The sequence below is a fragment of the Falco punctatus genome, assembly GCF_963210335.1.
Source record: "Falco punctatus genome assembly, chromosome: 4".
Taxonomy (NCBI): domain Eukaryota; kingdom Metazoa; phylum Chordata; class Aves; order Falconiformes; family Falconidae; genus Falco; species Falco punctatus.
This window is the reverse complement of record NC_137583.1, coordinates 9328083-9346313: the sequence shown is the minus strand read 5'-3', so window position 1 is coordinate 9346313 and position 18231 is coordinate 9328083. Positions and strand designations below refer to the sequence as shown.

Sequence of the window (18231 nt, the reverse complement as noted above, 5' to 3'; positions counted from 1 at the left end):
GGGGGTGGGGGTGGAAAAAAATTACTTAATCCACAGTACTTAAACTGGTATTAATGTATTCATATACTATGTAATTGCAGCTTCATACTTGCACAGCATTATTTGAAGCTTTCAACAGGACCTGACAGCTAATCTGCTGCCTTGTTCAGTAATAAGGGATTTATTTTGCTAGCAGCAGAATTATTTAGCTAAATGCCCTGAGAATCGGATTGCTAGTAGATCACAAGGATCTTCCTCCTACCCAAATAATGTAGTACGAAAACTCAATGAACCCAACAAAAAATTCCCAACAGCAAACCAGAAGCAAAAAGCAGAATTGTCCATGCAATTTACGATACATATTAATAATATACATGCTGGGATATTGTTCTAATTCACCTATCAGAGCCCCAGATTCTCTGAGAACAAGTGGTGAGGAAAGACCAAGAATTAGATAAACAGGGGTTAAACTCTCAAGCCAACACCAGCAGAGAACGATCTTAAGAAGCCCAGTTATTCATTTATTCCACACACTAATTCTGTATGGCAAAACGAATTGAGAACAAATAAAAATTAATACAAATATGTGAATATGCCATCTAACTTCAGATTCCCCGTTGAGCCAATGGAGAGAGGCAGGGGTTTACCACATGCTCTGAAGTATTCTCTGGAGGACCTTACCCCTCTCCATGCATTACCTACAAACCATGTTTCCGAAGTCACAGCTCCTAACCTAAGTCTGTGAGTTGTTCAATATCAGACTGTACAAATACACATTTTTATTTCCCTGAAAACATTAGTCTATATACTAGTATTAGATTTATGAATACGAAGATAACGTTCAAAATGAACAGGAAAGTGGAAAAACGTAAACTAGTAGTTTTCCACCAAAGCACGAAAAGCATTTTGAGGGATTTACTACATGCTACTGCTGAATATAATCTTCTGTGTCTTATAATGCGGAGTAAAGATTAGGTAAATCACTGTCTTGCCTGACAAGGAAAACATCTATTTTAGAACGCTTCAAAAATTTGGTTGGTGTGTCATTATGATGGCATATTCATTTTCCCTTAGGCCTTCATACTAAAATGCAATTTTATAGATGGATTCATACATTTTAAGGACTGTGAATGACACTGACATTTGCTTGAATATTTTTTAATAATATAGCAATACCAAAGCAATGCATGTGAGAAAAAAGGGTGGAAAAAAGTATAAGTGCAGAGCAGATATATTTACTCTATGTGCCATTGCAACAATAGCAGATTTAACGTTTACTGTATCTGCCACTCCTAGAAATATCAGTACTTCAAGCCACTTTTGATTAAATTATTGGGATGCACTTTTTCAAAGCATGTTCTGGGAGCTTATTCAAAGAGAGATGTGCATGCAAACTTCATTTGAATTCACTCAAAAAAACCCTGAATGGAGTGCTGAAGTTGCATATATCTAACTATTAACACATCAAAAAGGGAAAAAAGGGGATGAAGAACAACAATTTAGTGTTGTAAAGGGATTTATTTTCAGTTACAATGTGCAAATTTTCCTCCACAAAATTATAAAATAATCTTCCTTACTTACAGCCAGATCACCAGAAGCCTCAGTTACTGGAAAACTGGTATATTTACAAATTTTCCTTTCAAATTGCTGTCCTGTAGAGGCTGATTCAAACAGGAAGATTAAAAAAAGCTGAAGTGTGACCAGCCTCAATAAGACATATTTGTATTTTAAAAACAATATGAGATTGTAGGTCTTTCCTGTTTTCAAGGCACAGTTTGAAATATCTTAAACAGCAGGATCATCAGGTCACTTTCCTCTGGCCAGAATAGAGGCATTCAAAATTGCATGCCATTTTAAAAAAATTACTGATGAAGTGAAATCTTTATCATATCTTCTTTAGCTTATGGATGAGAAACAAAAAGAGAATCTAAATCTTCAAATTGTGTCATTCAACATACCTGGGGTACTTTTAGCATCTTGACTAGGAATATTTAACACTGAATAACTGAATTTATTTTTATATTAATGTTTGTTCTTATAGCTATATAAAAAAGAGAACAATGAAGGTGATAGATGATGATGACACTTGTAAAAAATCTCTATCTCTCACCAGGGATTAGAGAAAAAAAAAAACAAACAAACTTGTATATGGGCTGGTTATAAAAACAACAGACCAGCTTTGAAAAGTTAAATGCTGGAAAGATAGAAGACCGTGGGCTTTGCTTGGGACAATTTGTTTGCCAGTATAAAACAACATTCCTTGTTTGGATAGTGAGGATGTTTGGTAAAAGCACTTAAAATCAAAAAATCAAACTGTCAGTGAACAGGAGAGGGTTAGACTGCCTTTTCTTCAGGGTCAGTAACACTTCCTACATATGATTACAAAGGCCTGGTTATTATGTTTTAGATACATATTTTAGTGTATATTTAAAGATATATATACATATATAATATAACACTAAGCATGATCTACTGTTTTCGCAGAAATCAGTAGTAGGTGTTTCTTTTATTCTGCTAAGCCATATGTACACGTTTCTTTCCAAGAAATCTCTTATGTGATAAATTACTTCTATTAGTCTCACAGCATTAATGTGTAGCAGAGAGGAGGGAGTAACCTAACACTTACCATGCCCTTATGTTACAACACCATCTACTATGGAATTAAATGCATGTGCCATTCATTTAAGGACAGATTCCCTGGAACCTTCTGTGTAACATACCTATTATAAAGACAAGATACTATATAAAGACATGAATCATCAGTAGTAGAAAGTATCTCCATTTTGGTTTCGGTTTGGATTTTTTTCAGCTTTTACTGCTTGGCAGCAGAAGATAGTGACTGTGAGAAAAATCTGGCCGTCCTTAATCATTCTAAAATTGAAAGTAAATCTATTCTTTTGAAAGGACTACATACAAAGTATAACTATTATTCAACATATTCATGAATGGTAGACTCTGACCCTTATGGGTCTAGTATTCTCACAAGAGCTATAGACTTTTTGCTAACCTTTGCCACAGGAGGTTATGAGAATGGCTGATCTTCAGGCCACCTGTATCAGGAATGCTTAACACAGAAGAAAAACAAAAACACCAATCAAGAAGCTTGCAATTGTGAAGGAAAACAGGGTTCCTTCTGCACTGATTTTTCTCTTCTGTCTAAACAGGAATTATTGCAATCGTTCTTTTTATGTAGCAGCAGAAAAGAATGAGTCAGGGTAGATTGACAGAGCTATGGTAATGCTTGAATGCACATCCCAGGCAATCACTCTTCTTTGATAGAAAATGACTGTAAAGATGCCTGTACACAAGAACAACATGGATTTCTTTTCTTTCCACCATTACACTGAATACAAGCAATCTTCAGATTACTGGGGTACTTTAATTTCTCTCTAATTTAGCTATACTCCAGTTAAGTTCACACAGAACAACAAGGTCTTGCTTCTTTTCAGAAACTACTGGTCTGGCTGTATTGGTAAAGCTTTTAATGTTTTTAAAATGAACAAATTAAAATATTCCTTGGTTTTGATTAAGACCCCACAGAAAAGCATGTGTGCAGGGAGGACTCATTTCGTGTTTTCTATATCCTCATTTCAACTATGATAAATAGGAAGTCCAGTACAAAACTGATAATATATAAAATATTTTGGAAGAAAATATATACAAAACTGCTTTAGGTATTTCTTCCTCCTACTTTGGTACCATAGAAGCAAAACTTCTTTGTAATTTTGCATTTTTTATTGATACGTGGCAATATTAATAAAAAAATAAAAAAAAAACCAACAAAACAAAACTATTATTTCTATCTGGGTGTTACAGAACTAATAATTTTAAACCAGTTTCTACTGCAACATTTCCAGCATGGAAAGAACATGCTGATGACATTCAAACTAGGTTTCAGAGTTGTACCGTTTTTTTATATGCTTGTTTTCCAGATCTATGTACATAGGTCCTTTGCAACTGACAGCATAACCATTTGCTAAAATGAAAAGACTGTGATATAAAGACACTGAGTAATCTCAGTAATCTTTAAGATGACTCATATTCACATGGTATCATACTGCCATTCTATGTCCTGAAATGGAGGCACATTTAATGGTTTTTCTGTGAAAAATTTGCATGCCTCTCTGCAACATGGATGTGGTTTCAGAATAAAGATAAAACAATATTTATTTATTTATTTATTTTTAACCTTAGAAAGGCTTCCCAGAATGGGTGTGCCCTCTTCATCTGTGGAGATATTCAAGACCTGACTGGACACTTCTGGATAACCTACTCAAGCTCAAGATTCTGCTCAAGGTCTAGCCCACTGGGATTGGACTAGATGACCTCGAGGTCAATTACAACCTCAGCAATTGATGTATATAACTAGTCTGCACAAAAATAGGCACAGAAGAATTAAGAAAAATTTGTACTTAATTTTTTAAGCAGCCTTGTATTAAACAAAAATGGACTATTTCTTCTCATCTTGTTCAAACTCTAAATTTCAAATGACTATGAGACTAAAGACTATGCCTGTGTATGATTTAGTCCTTCATTCTTCTCACTAGGTGTCCAGAGCTTTTTACTAAGCCCTGCTATGGACTTTTTCAGTAAGGCTTGAAATTCCAGCTTCTGCTTGTTCTGTGAAGAAAAGTTAAGAACTCTTGATAATTTTCATCAGATATTTTCTTCAGTGTTCTTTAATACATTTTTGCCCTAAAAAGACTATGTGAGCTCTGTAATCTTTAATTAAATATCCCAAGGGGCTAATTTTCATGGGTTTTGTGAACAGCAATACTTCTTTCAACACAAAGGGCTTTTAAGGTCTTCTATTGTACTGTAGCTTTTGAGCTAAAATGCATCTATATGGAAGTACATATATGAAGGTTCAAGTACACACTCTATCTAAATCTCAAGAGAAACTTTTTTCAGTTTTTTAGAGCCTGCTTTACTCCGTGATGACTTCCCTTTGCTTGCTTCTGTCCTCATCTCTTGCCTAGAACTGTCTAGGTGAGCAGTATCTTTAAAAATTAATTTTAAACAAAAGCATAATGATAAAACCATCACGTTTCCTCAAAAAAAAAAAAAAAAAAAAGGAAATAAAAAGAAGCGTGCACATAACATGTAGAAATCCTATGCTGCACTTACCCAGATGCCCTGACATTCATTGCGTGAAAGTAGAGATTCAATAAAGGGCCTGAAATGAGTTCAGTCATCATGCAATACCAAAGAATACAAGACTGTAATGCTGAATTATATCAGCAGTTAGCATGAACTGTACTGCCTTTCACACGAGCATCAGAAGAGATGGTTCGGTCTTACATTGGCTCAATTTTTAATAGCTACATTGCTACCTGAATTCAGATATCCTATATTGACTGACTTCATCTTGGCCACCAAAAAGAATACTGATCTTACATGACTCTCCTAGTATTTCAAGATTAGAGTGATTCTACAATTTTTAGATCATATTGGGAAGAATAAAAAATAAAAATCCATCATATTTATTCTCCTTCACATTGTAATACAGACTGTTTGAAGAAACTTAACATTTCAGTGTAAATTTTATATAGGAGATGTGGTCCTAGACAACACTAAGAAAAAGAAATTTTGAGCATAAATGTGTTTAAATCTAAAAAAACCCTGCATTCAGTACTATTCTCGCTTTCTCTCCTGCAGATAAATAGATCTCTGTGTAGCCAATAATAAATATGATGCTGCTACACTTACATATTACTTATTTCCTTCCACACTTTCTATAGAAATTTGCATTAATTTAAGAAAAACAAACAAACAAACAAAACCACCCAATTAAAAGAGGCAGGAGGGGAAAAAGAAAAGACTTTTTTTTTGTCAGTAAGTAAACATACTGACAGTGAACTGGTTATTAGTAGGTACAGATGGTGAAACAGCAGCAGTGACACAAGTTCTCTATAGTATGTCTGGAGACTCATTGATTTTAGGATTTTCTACCTATATTAAAGAGTTTGAGTCTTCCCTACTTGCAATAAGCCTTAGTGTACATTTGCTAAATCTACACTAAATTGGCTAAAAACAATAAAACAAACAAACAAACAAAACAGAATTAAAACAAACAAACAAACAAACTTTTACAAAGAATAGAAAATAGAAGAGACTGCAGATTTTGTACTACAAGTTGGGTTTGTTCCTTTTCTTCCCCTTGTTGGCAGGTCTAATTCATGTTTCCACTTTATAACAATGTTCTAGTTTCCCTTTGCCAGTTTTAAACTCCTGGTGTGATCTGCAATGAAGAACATTCTGGCACAGCTTTATTTTCAGTTAAATCCTTCTAGGGAAGAGAGTGATTTTACATGAAACATGTATCCCATCCTGCTGCTTTCTGTAATCCACTCAGACCAAATATAGATGAGGAATATTTACTTCACACAAATTAAAATGAGACACTTTAAAAAAAATTAACCTAGATGTAGGTATTTGAAAACGTTACCCGTAATCCTACTTTAGTCTCCCAAGACTGGTTAATAAAATCTTCAGACTTCTCTCATTTACCACTGCTCAAGCTTCTGCCTCCAAATACATTTTGCTTACAACAGAATATTGTCAACCTTATAGCAAAACCTGAAAATTAAACTAGACGCTGGGTGCATTGTTGAAACTTTTCTGATGGAAAAAGTAGGACTGACAGCTTGCATTAATGATCTCCAACTTAAAGAGGACAAAAATAATACATTTACTTTTTTGTCTCTGAATGGCTGCAGCTGAGTGATACCTTCATGGAAGACAGTTTGCACACATCCAAAAAGACCCACCCTCCACCCCCCAAAACCTCCATTAAAAAAAAACAAACACCAAACAAACAAAGCCCAACCAAATAAACTTGAAAGCAGGCAACCATAAAAGAGAGAAGTGAAATGGTATTCAAAGCAAATTCTTAAAAATGCTTCATACTGAAAAACATCTAGTGCACACTTTACAGAAATAAAAGTAAAAAAAATCAATGATGTGCTTCAGAATGTAAACACACTGCTTGTGTTTTTCATGGCATTACACATATATAGATATCATGGAAATCTTTGGTATTAAAAAGCTTTGAAGACCCTGTCTTTATTTTAGACAGAAAATCCAAGTAATTTTTAATTCAATATTAAACATAATTATTTGAGAAATGAAAGTGATATCTGCCTCTCTCTTTTACAATTACTACAAACAAATCCCCAAAGCTTGTTGACACAGTATTAGAGTTGGTTATGTGCAATAACTTCTTGAAGCCAACACTATATTGCAAACACTAGTGAGGAAAGAATAACTTTTAGGAGGCCTATTAACTTTACGCATTTTACATATGACGGTAAACTGCACAGTGAGCATTTTGTTAATGCCAAATGATGGAGCATTCTAGAAATAACATGTCAACCTTCTTCATTGTACAGTGAAAACTCAAAATTACATCTTCAGCAATTTGCAGATATCTAAATTTACATTAGTTAAGAAAAGCTGTTCTAACAGGAGTATGAAGTCATAATTAGGGTTTCCTGTTATATTTTGGAAGAGTTCAGTAAGTTGTGAAGAATGTATTCATGCAAGCTGGAGTCAGAAGGGTGCTTTCCTATTGACATTATAAAATCTATTATTATCAGAGGAGATATTCTGTTTGAGGAAACGGATTAGAGATTTGTCAATTATCTGGCACATTCTTGCTCTTTCAGGATTCTATTCACTGTATCTTGCTGTCTTTTCAATCATATTTTAAATACGAGAAAAACAGGATGGTTCTTGCTTTGTGCGGTAGGTACCTAAATTTCCCTGAGATAAGACAGCTTGGTTTCTGGCATAATAAACCATAAGACTTCCCTAAATTAATTCCCTCTTCAAAGTCTGTAACCATCGGGAACTAGAGAAAACTGTTCAGAATAGCATCTGAACTTGAGTGAGGAATATCCAACAATTTAAAAATCAATTACTCTATTTTTTAAATCTGTATAGTTTACCTCTAATCTGTAGTCGTCAGACCTTTTAGTCTTTAGGTACTGTTATAATCTTGGCTGATACACTGCAGAGCTTTGTTATTCAATTTATATGCTCTGATGAAATCACATTTCTGATAATCTAGACAAAATGACCACTTCATCATTTGTTCTAGGACAGGATTTTCAAGCCTGAACACTGGGTGGAACCTTTGTACATCAACTAGTCATTTCTTCTATTTCCTTTTTCTTTCTATAATATATTCTGATTTAAGATAATATAGAGTTGCGTCTACTAAAAATGCTTCACTCATATTGGTTATTTCCATTAAGTCAAACTCCATAGCTCACAGGGAGCTTAGAAAGTCAAATAATAAAGGATCGAGTTCTTAGGGAGAGGTGGCATTAAGTGTTCTCTGTGCTGTCATTCAATTGTATCTTATAGGTGCAATGGCATCTTTCCTTCCTCCTCTCTTCTTAAAAGATGATATTCCTATGTTAAATTTCTGCTAACCCAAAAGACAAAGTGAGGAACGGCTTAAAAATAAAAAAAATGAACAAAAGAAATAAAATATAATTTTACCTGCAACAACTGGAGATTTTCTGTCATCCAGAAGTTGAATAGCGGTACTGGCTGTCACTACGTTGCTTTTGTTTGCAGTTTCTGCAGGGTGTATTAAGGAAAAACAAAAACAAAAACAACCAAATTGAAATAACATATTGCGGAATGAAGAATTTGAGCTTTTTTCCCTTGGTTTGAAATCACAGTCCATATGGATTTAGTGCTTAGAAAATAAGACAGCTAACATCACATTCTATGTATGTGCAGAACATACAGGCACTGTCGTTTCAAAATTCCCCAGCATCCTGACAATGAGCTTAAAACACCAAAATTGTAATCAATTTTTGCCTTCTCCACTAAAAGTGGCAACAAAGGTGACAACTGATAGGGCTTCTCATTAATGTGGACACTTGCTCTGTTAGACTTGTTTTGCTTAAAATACTAGGCTGTGAGTTCAGCCTGTGCAAATATTAAATGAAACCTGTTATACCACATATTGGGGTTTCACTTGGAGACCTGTAAAAAATGCAGCTGTTCAAAGGACCAGTAAATTTCCATGCATTTTTTAGGTGAACATTTCAGATTGGCTACAGAGCCTATTTGGTACTGACATATTTGAATTCCTTTCAGCATCATACATGGCTCAGCATTTAGAGAATGACAAAACTATACTAACCTGTACTAAATGGGATTGAATAGACAAAGCTCCCAGGTATTTGCTCGGCAGCTCTCCTGTACCAGAGTGGAAAATGGTCAGCATTAAAAATGTTCTCCTTATCTTCAGCGGTCAGGAAATCTCTTGAGAAAGAAGAGAGAAAGAAAATACTTTTATTTGTGTAACACAAAATGGTATCTAGCTTTGAAAGTCAAGGGGGAAAAAATGCAATCTTTTGGGAAAGAAAATGGATTTGGACAAATTTTCTAATACCATTTGTTCAACAAAAGGGTCATCTTTAGCCCCTAATAATTGGTTGTGAGACACTCGCAACTGCTTTTCTTGTGAAGGATGGAAAAAGTACTAAAAAAAATAGTGCCTCTAAGTATCACTAAAAACATTGCAGTGATGTGTACAAATAAAAATGCTTAGTCTAAAAACCCTTTTTCTCTTCAGCACAATGCAAGAACTGTGAACTGTACAAAGTGGAAAAGGCACTGGAGATTTGGTAGTTTGCTGCCACTGGCATTTACTCAAGTAATGCAAAAACGTAATTTAACAGCTTACTTTCCAAATAATATGTAAGGGGTGGTAGTGGACAACTACATACTTTATTCATCAATATTCTCAGGGAATGTTGACAGAGGGGGTTGTGTCAGGGAAAAGAGCAAGCATGGTCTTCGTGCGACTGGTTTGCTGTCTGACAGTAGCAAACTGTAGTACTGATGATCTCACCTGTCAGGCCACTCACACTACAACAATATTTTGTGGTCAGATAAACAACATATAATTTTATATTCAAGAAACTTAGTTTATCATAAACATCACATGCAGATTTTCTCTTACATTCATAGTGCATACAGATTTGCCTGACACTATCAAACTGCTGTCTGAAAAGGTCATTAATTTTGAGACTATTTTATAGCTCTCCATTTTAAGAAACATATACCTCCACTAGATTACATCTTCTCTAAGCAAAATAAGAAACTCTTGAATGGTGAGATCTCCTGATTACTTTCACCCAGCCCACTTCTGTCACTTGGCTTTATTTCAACACCAAAAAATCTTCCATGAAAATGATGTAAAAACCCTGAAAAAACCTACAGATCTTGTTTTCAGATGAGACAGTAAAAAAAACCAAAACCGACAAACAATCCCAAACTAAACTTCATTATCTGCAGATGAAGCATATTCATAATTCTGCTCTGAAGAATATAAAGATGTGATGCTAACTCCAAGGGAGTGGGGGGAAAGTAAATGTATGGGCTACAGGTGTAAAATAGCTCATTATCCCAAATGTTCCAGTTGAAGAAAGCATCTAAGGCATCCTCTAAAATCTTTCTAACTTGTTCTACGTGTTTCAAGTGAGCCAGTGTAAAACCCTGGAAGAAACAGCAGATGGGCTTCCTAAAAATAAACATTTTTTTTTCTTCTTTTCTCATGTGGCTGCCAAACATAGCTTTGTTACTTACTGATTAGTAAGCTGTTCTGGACCCACAAACAGGTTGATACGAGATAGTCCAGTCCGTGTTCCAAGGAAGGCAACTTCCACTCCCTTGTCAGAGTTTCTGAAATAGAGCAGAACACAAGCAAAGATAAAGTTTCCGGACAGTAAACAGATAAAGCGATATTACTGGTCAAAGAAAGTAGAAGTGTACACATTTTTGAGAAAGATTATTTTAAGTATATTTCCCTTATCCCTTACTTCTTTTTGTGTTAAATGCAGTTAAAGTCACGTAGGTTTTGAAAAACATATGAAGTAGAAATTTTATTCAGACCAAGAGTCACTAAAAGTCAAAGACAGTAAATTTGGTAGGATTTGTGGCAAGGTATTTTATGGAAGCCATAGAATATAAAGGTGTGGCATAGCTATATACCAACTATTTAATAAACACTGGCACCCAGCGATTCAGGACTGGCAGGAGCTCCAGATATTGCTCCCAGTACATTCAGCACTTCTGTGGTACATCTATGCTTCAAGTCATAGGTGTGACTGTTGACCAATCAAGCCAAACCTAAGCTAGATCTCATACAGCTAGGTCAGGGTCAAATTTAGCTGCCATCAGGATAGGCTTTAGCCTCTAGACCTTGCAAAAAAAAAAAAAAAAAAAATTGTGGCATGCAGCTCAGGGTGAAATCTGGTGCTGCACTGTTATCAGTACCAAGCTAGCTACTTTAAGACTAGTTCTTGTATGGCTACAAGAACTTCAGACATATTACCACAAAACCAGGGACCACAGCCTTAGCCATCTTGCTGTCTCATACTTCATCCTTTAATAAATGTCCTGTCTCATTAATGTAAGTCACAATATGAAAGGGGATCAAAAGTCTCCTGCTTGCATTTCACTGCAGCTTCTTCCTTCTGTTTACTGGATCTGTTATTTCATTGTGCATGAGGATTCCAAGGAACCTTATGTCTATATATAAATTCATCAATGTCTAAGCATATTAGCCTGCAACAATTTCTTATCTTCTAAGAGACTGGATAATCCTTAGCATGATGCATTAATTCCTACCACACTGATTTTACTCCTTCAGTACAAGTATGTGTTTTACAGCAATATATTTATTCATTCAACTTTTTAAAAATGGTTTAAATTTAGTGAGCTCTAATCAGGATAATCTCCAGAATTGTCTTTCAACCACAGCATTTCATGCAAACTGCAAATCTTAAGACCTGTTTTCTTTAATATATATAACATCTTACTTAACACCTTAGTACATCATAGCATAAATGAATTAAGTAAAACATATAAACTCTAAAAAAGAACAGCTAATCTGATTATCTGTAAAAGAAACCTAGATCCCAGTTAGTTCTGGAAAACAAACAAACAAAAGGATTAAATAAATTATTTGTTTTATCAGTGCAAGTTTTTCTGTATATAATCCGTTCCGAGACAAATTACCAGTTCCATCAACAATTCTGGTAAATTTTGCATTAAATTTCGCAGGTTCTCTAAACTGTTTGTTAGAAGTAGTCAGAACTGTAAGTTGCAGTTAGTATACAATTTCATTGGTTATATTGTGAAGATTGGGTAACCTAAGAATTAATCATCATGTTGTATACAGCAACATAAACACTTAACACTGAATTCAAAATCAGTGGTATTTAGGATCAAATGGTTAATGTAATGTTTTCATGCATATTAGGATTTGATAGGTATTCCACCAATTCACCAACATAAAAATTCACCCATGACTGACACATAATGACTGACACAAAGCTTGCTTACTCTGATTTATTTAATGCTAGACTGGTCCAATAAGCTTCAATTGGTGCACTCACGACTGCATCAAACAGAACTTCCTGGATCAATTCCTTATCACCTATTACAATATATTAAAATCAGTTAACATGCATGCATAGAGAAAGAATTATTTTTAGATGACTAAACAATAATTTTTTCACTGTACTATATTTTATCTGTGATATGCATTCAAACTTCTTGCGCTATTAAGCATTTACTATGTAATATTACATCGTGTTTGATCACAATGCAGTTTTTCATATATCGTTTCATTGCACTAACAATTTTAGTTTAAAAACAAAAAAATATTCTTTCCTTGACATAATGCATTCATGTACATATTATCTAACGTTCACACTTGCACACAACATAAGGTTAAAACAATTAGGTCTACTAACCATCACAAAAGTTCCACATTTCTGCAAATAGACAAAGTATGCACTTATCCATTGGAATATTTTTTATCCTGCTTTGCAGTTCAGAGATGTTAATTGCATACATATTCTCCCTAAAACACTCATGGAATATCTGGCATATTCTTTAGAGGCCTGATCCAAGGATAGATTCAGACCTATACTGTTTAACTTATAAAACCAGATGGAGCGATAATATTCCATAGTGTAGCTACACCATCTGAACAGGAACTTGAATGTTTAGTTGTGGCATATTGTTTACCATAAAAGCCAGCAATTTGTATTGTCAATGTCTTTATTGAACCTGGAAAAGGCTCAAAACCAGTGAAATTCCAAAGTAACATCAGCCAAGCAATCCTCTTTCAATTATCACTGGTTAAACTAAGTAGCTTTGCATTTTGTAGAAGGTACAGTACAACAGTTTTTAACTGGAGTAAAACCCACAACATGTATATTTAACAAAATACTTGCATTGGAGCAATGGCTCTTTTCCTGTGAGGTAGCGTTTAATTGCTTCTAACTGAGTCATTTGACGGTGTTCAGGATGTAAGTCAGTGTTGCAATAGGACCTGTGAACAAGTTGTGAAAACATTAAAATGTTAATACATATAAGAATGATCTCTTTTTGTCTTTGAACATAAAGAATTGGGTTCAGCAAGCACAAACACAACATGAAACCAAGAAGGGTAGCAGACACCAATTTCATGCTTTGTTTAAGGCTTACCATTCATCTGCTAAAGATACATCAGGGTGTTCTAAATCATGCAAACCTGTAACAGGAATAATAATGGGTTATTTAGGGAGCAGTCTGGGTAACAGATGGTTATTTACATACACTCCATAACATAAACCCTTCCTTCTTGGAAAGTGCATTATTACCACAATGTAATAAATCACAGTAAACTATGTTCGAATACACTTTAGAGTCTAACAAATTGTCAAAAGCCAACAAAATCAGATCTAAAACTGAAAAGGTACAAAATTTTATTTTTTTTTTGTGCTGATATGTTTAACTTATACAAATTACTCGCATGATAAATTTGAAGTTTAGAAGAACACTTGAGCGAAGAGAAATACACAACGGTAACAGACTCCTATTTGTAACCTCTTGCTCTATTTGGCTAGCAAAGTTCTTCATGCTAAAATAGGTATTTCTCATTTCATGACAGTTGTTCTCTTCCTCTTAAAAGAAATACCTTTTAAAAGGACAAATCCCTCAAAACCTAAGCACACAGCCCATGAACACAAACAGCAATTTATGGGTTTGTTCAGAATAGGTTTATTGTACTAACAGGTCATGCAAATGCCTGTAAATAAGAATTGTATCATTAGTTATATAGCACAATAAAAATGTACTTTGGAAATTTTAAAAACTCTTAAAACACTTATCAATAAACAATAAGCAAACAGGGTTCAGAGGGCAGGGTCTAGGTTTAAACTCCTGAAGTACATGATAAACAATGACAGAGCTACAGTGATTAAGGAAAGCAGGGAAGTCAAAAGTAGGACTGTAGTTATAGTCCCCGGGGAGGACAGTGAGGTGTCGGAGACAGAAAATCGCTGAAAGTAACAGCGGGAGAAAAGGAAGAGTTAGTTATGAGTATGTCAATGTTTCTGGTGATACATCCAGGAGGAAATATCAGACAGACTGGCTGAGAATGTATGGCTGGATTAAAGAAAAGAGGTGAGAGGCACGTTGGGAACAGTTTGGAGAGCAAGCAGCTCCAAGTCTGCTGTGCTCTCTTTCTATCTAGACATGTATTTGCTGTGCAAGTGACTCAAACTGTAAAGTACTTTTAACATCTCTCCTGGGTACAGGAACATATTCATGCCCCAAAATAGCTGAGGAACAAAGACCTGAAGAAATGAACTATCTTGTTTAACATCACTGAGAAAACAAGAAGCAGAATTGGAAATGAAAACTTAAGCACAAAATCAGAACGCACTCCTCTATTGAAACATTTTTTTGCTCAGCAACTGCTGAAAGTTCTTAACCAGCTCTCCACTCTTCTGAAATGCCTCTGCTATTCCCTCTATCTTCAGGAACCTTTGTTTTTTATCTTGTTGCAAACAAATTTATTACCACTCAGAGCTGACTCCACTCATTTTAATTGTGGAGCTATCAAAAAGAAAAACCATGAAGAAAGAACAGTTCTTCTCTTAGTTACTTTGACTGTTATTATAAAAATGCAAAATGTAATTCCCTGTAGACAGTGTAGTTATAGCTCTGAAAGATTTCATAATGTATAGTCTGTGAACAAAAGGAGTCAGTCATAGCCATTACAGTGCTCTTAGTGGTCACTTCATTCAGAAAACACCACAAATAATTAACATTGGACCCTGAGTGATTCTCTGGAATGAGAGAGGAGGACAGAAGATGATCCTCACCTAAAGAAGATTTGCAAACAGTCTGAATATGCTTAATATAAATGAGGAAAAAATCCCATGAAGTAAAAGATCTTCAAAGGAAAAAAAAAAACAAAACCAAACAGAATTCCCTTATGGAATCTGCAGATGAACATACAAGCTTTAGGTCTACCAAAACAACAATAAAACTACTGTGTAAGCAACATGAGAAGGTAGGTATCTTACCTTCTTCTACAGTTACATTCCCTCTGAAGAAATATTTTCCATGTCCTCTAGAGAGAGCCACACCTAAACTGTGCAGAGAAACAAAGCAGACCTTGAAATCTGTGAGGCAAACAATAACGGACATTTTCATTTCTAACAAATCCAGCTGATGTACTATGATTAACTTTAAAACTGTTTGTTTCCAGACCCTCACTGATCATATTTATTGTTCAACTAGCTGCTTCAACGTTGTTTCAGTTCTGAGGCGGCTGCAAAAATTGGCTGTATTTATGTGTGCTTAGAGGTGCAGTAAACCATTATTATCTGGCAAAATAATAAACGAGCCCCTCTAAGCTCACTGCTGTTCACCCAGCATGAGATCTCTTCAGCTGAGCCTTGAACATGCCCATGGCCTTGCAATGGAGGACATTCTTTTGTAAATCAGACTAAGCTGTTGGGAAACTATGTAAGTGTGGGATCCAATGGAGCTACTGAGAGGAAAAAAAAATCCTATGTGACAACAGCATCATGACTCCTCTTGGGCTAATTTTTCTGTGATTCATATTTTTAGCTAGTTTAACTTTTTTTGCATTTACTTCAGCTTTATAAACTCTCAGCAGTTACATACCCATTTTTGGTTTGGTTTTTAGTCTACCATTTAAACTATTCAAGTTTAATGAACTGGTTGGGGGATCCCACACCTCTTCCTATTGAATACATACACAGAATACCTTCTGGCATTCATTAATTCAAGGGGATCGTATCAGGCTAGGAACCTGCCAGTAATAAATAAGACTGAGAGTGCATGACACTAAGTACACGCAGAGACACCAACTCCAAGAGCACAATCAGTTGCTACAATCAACAGGTCAATCTGGAAATGGGATGAACAGTAAACCTCTTTGGCACTAGAGTGTACGTTTTAATAAATGTGGTCCCTGTTGTCTTCCTGAATCTATACTCCTAACCATCAAAACTGCATACAGACCATGCTGAAAAACACAGGACACGTTTCCTAATATATTTCTGTCCTAAGAATCAGAAATTGCCCTGCATGAATATATGTAGCCCCGTATCTGTTTACTAAACAGGCTATGAATGACAGTGCCACAGAAAAACAACCCCCAAAAAACCAAACCGAAAAACAACCCCCCCCCTAAAAAAAAAAAACCAAAACAAAAAACACACCAAGTTTTACCATCCATATGTAAATTTTAACAAGAACATTTTAGAGATCAGAGAAACATGTCTATATTTTCTCTATGTGGAAATGTAGCTCAAGTTCTGTGAAATGGTTCCATTGAAGAAAATTTCAATTGAGTGTTGCAACTATCAGCCTCCTGCTTTAAGCATAAGGTACAGTTAGTATTCTCTTATTAATGGATTATTTCTAATTCAAGTATCAGCATTTTAAAAGTGACTTCCTGTCTCTCTCTCTTTTTTTTTTTTTTTCCTCTTAAGATGCATGCCAAAATAACATGGCTGACTTACTCAGTTTTAGTTATACAAATACACTGAAGGTAGTTCAGAGAAAAAAAATATCCAAACCTCAAATTGGAAATGAAATACTATCTCATTTTACATTACATTTTTGTTGTGGAAAAAAATCAAAATGAGGCTCAATATGTAGTTACTTAAATGGATTACAGTATTTATAGCTCTCCAAGTACTTGCAAAAGCCTTTCGTTCAATGTAAACCTCAACTGAATATTTTTTTTAATGAAACGTAAGCCATGACAAACACTGTGAGTTTGCCTGTGTGAGCTTGCACAAACTTTCCATCTCTGGAAATGCTGAAAGGAATGCTGGTAGGCTCCTTTTCCTTGCTATTTTCAGCATTGTCCAGGGATATTTCATTGTCAGATTTTGCTGATGAGCTTTTAATGAGTTCACAATCTATGTATAAATGCAAATCCAATGAGTCTGATGAAATGTCCATTTATTATGGTCAGCTCTACCTGAATGGAGTACCCTTGATGTCTGTATAATAGTAGTCATTTGTCATCACCAATACCCGCTTCTAGATGCAGAGCAAGAAAGTCAGAAGGGGAGGGGAGAAGAAGTTAGTTTGCTATAAGAAATATATAAAAGATCAAGTGGTTAGTCATTGATAAAATTACAAGCAATGTTTACATTCAGTGAGTAAAAAAAATATATATACTGCAGTGAATCTTATTTATGGAACCTTAAAAATTGTTGAAAAAATGAACTGCTTGCTTTATACCATTGGAATAATATTTTATACATTTTACCCCTTTGTCCACTGTCTTCTTCACTTCCATGGAGAATTTCCCGGTTTTCCGATTCACCATTGCGTTTCGGAGCTGAAATGAAGGAAATGTGTGTCAAATCCTTTATTTTCATTTTCTGTAATTCTTTGAACTCTGAGGTCTCTGCTACACTCATTTGGCCTAAATAGTACTGAATTTTCTTCGTTTCTTCATTTTCAGTAGTTCTACTATATGCTGAACAATGCCCTTACAGATTTTATTTTCAACTGCATAGGCCGAGACTCCTGCCACACAACTGTAGGGAAGTTGCTGACATACGTAAGATAGGAGCTTTCAGCATCCTTCATAGTAAAATAGCTCTCTGAGTAGCAATCTGGATCTTACTCTGTGTGATAAACAGTGTAACTGACTACGGCACAGGAAGATAAGGACTATGTTCCCGGCTGGATTTAACTGAAGTTAGACCAGGGTTTAGTGTTTAGATACATCAACAATTATACATATGATAACAAAGTGGAAAAAAAAAGAAAGCCCCACTTTCCCTACACTATTCATTCTGCTTCTGCTTGCTGTTCTGTGTTGGGCTGCATTCTAAACTAGCACCAGAAACTGCATCAGAAATTAGAACTAGCAGAAGAATGACAGCT

The 18231-nt window shown here is 35.1% G+C and overlaps 1 protein-coding gene across 1 annotated transcript in view; it reads right to left on the bottom strand.

Moving 5' to 3' along the window:
- Positions 1-18231, bottom strand: part of CACNA2D3 (calcium voltage-gated channel auxiliary subunit alpha2delta 3) — a 492915-nt gene that overhangs the window by 105690 nt on the left and 368994 nt on the right. The window contains exons 19-27 of the mRNA XM_080385033.1: positions 17606-17677; positions 17312-17373; positions 15375-15442; positions 13507-13552; positions 13227-13351; positions 12355-12448; positions 10594-10689; positions 9143-9264; positions 8488-8568 (exon numbers count right to left, since the gene is read on the bottom strand). Of these exons, the coding sequence (XP_080241159.1) occupies positions 8488-8568; positions 9143-9264; positions 10594-10689; positions 12355-12448; positions 13227-13351; positions 13507-13552; positions 15375-15442; positions 17312-17373; positions 17606-17677 (766 nt within the window). The remainder of the gene's footprint in view (positions 1-8487; positions 8569-9142; positions 9265-10593; positions 10690-12354; positions 12449-13226; positions 13352-13506; positions 13553-15374; positions 15443-17311; positions 17374-17605; positions 17678-18231) is intronic.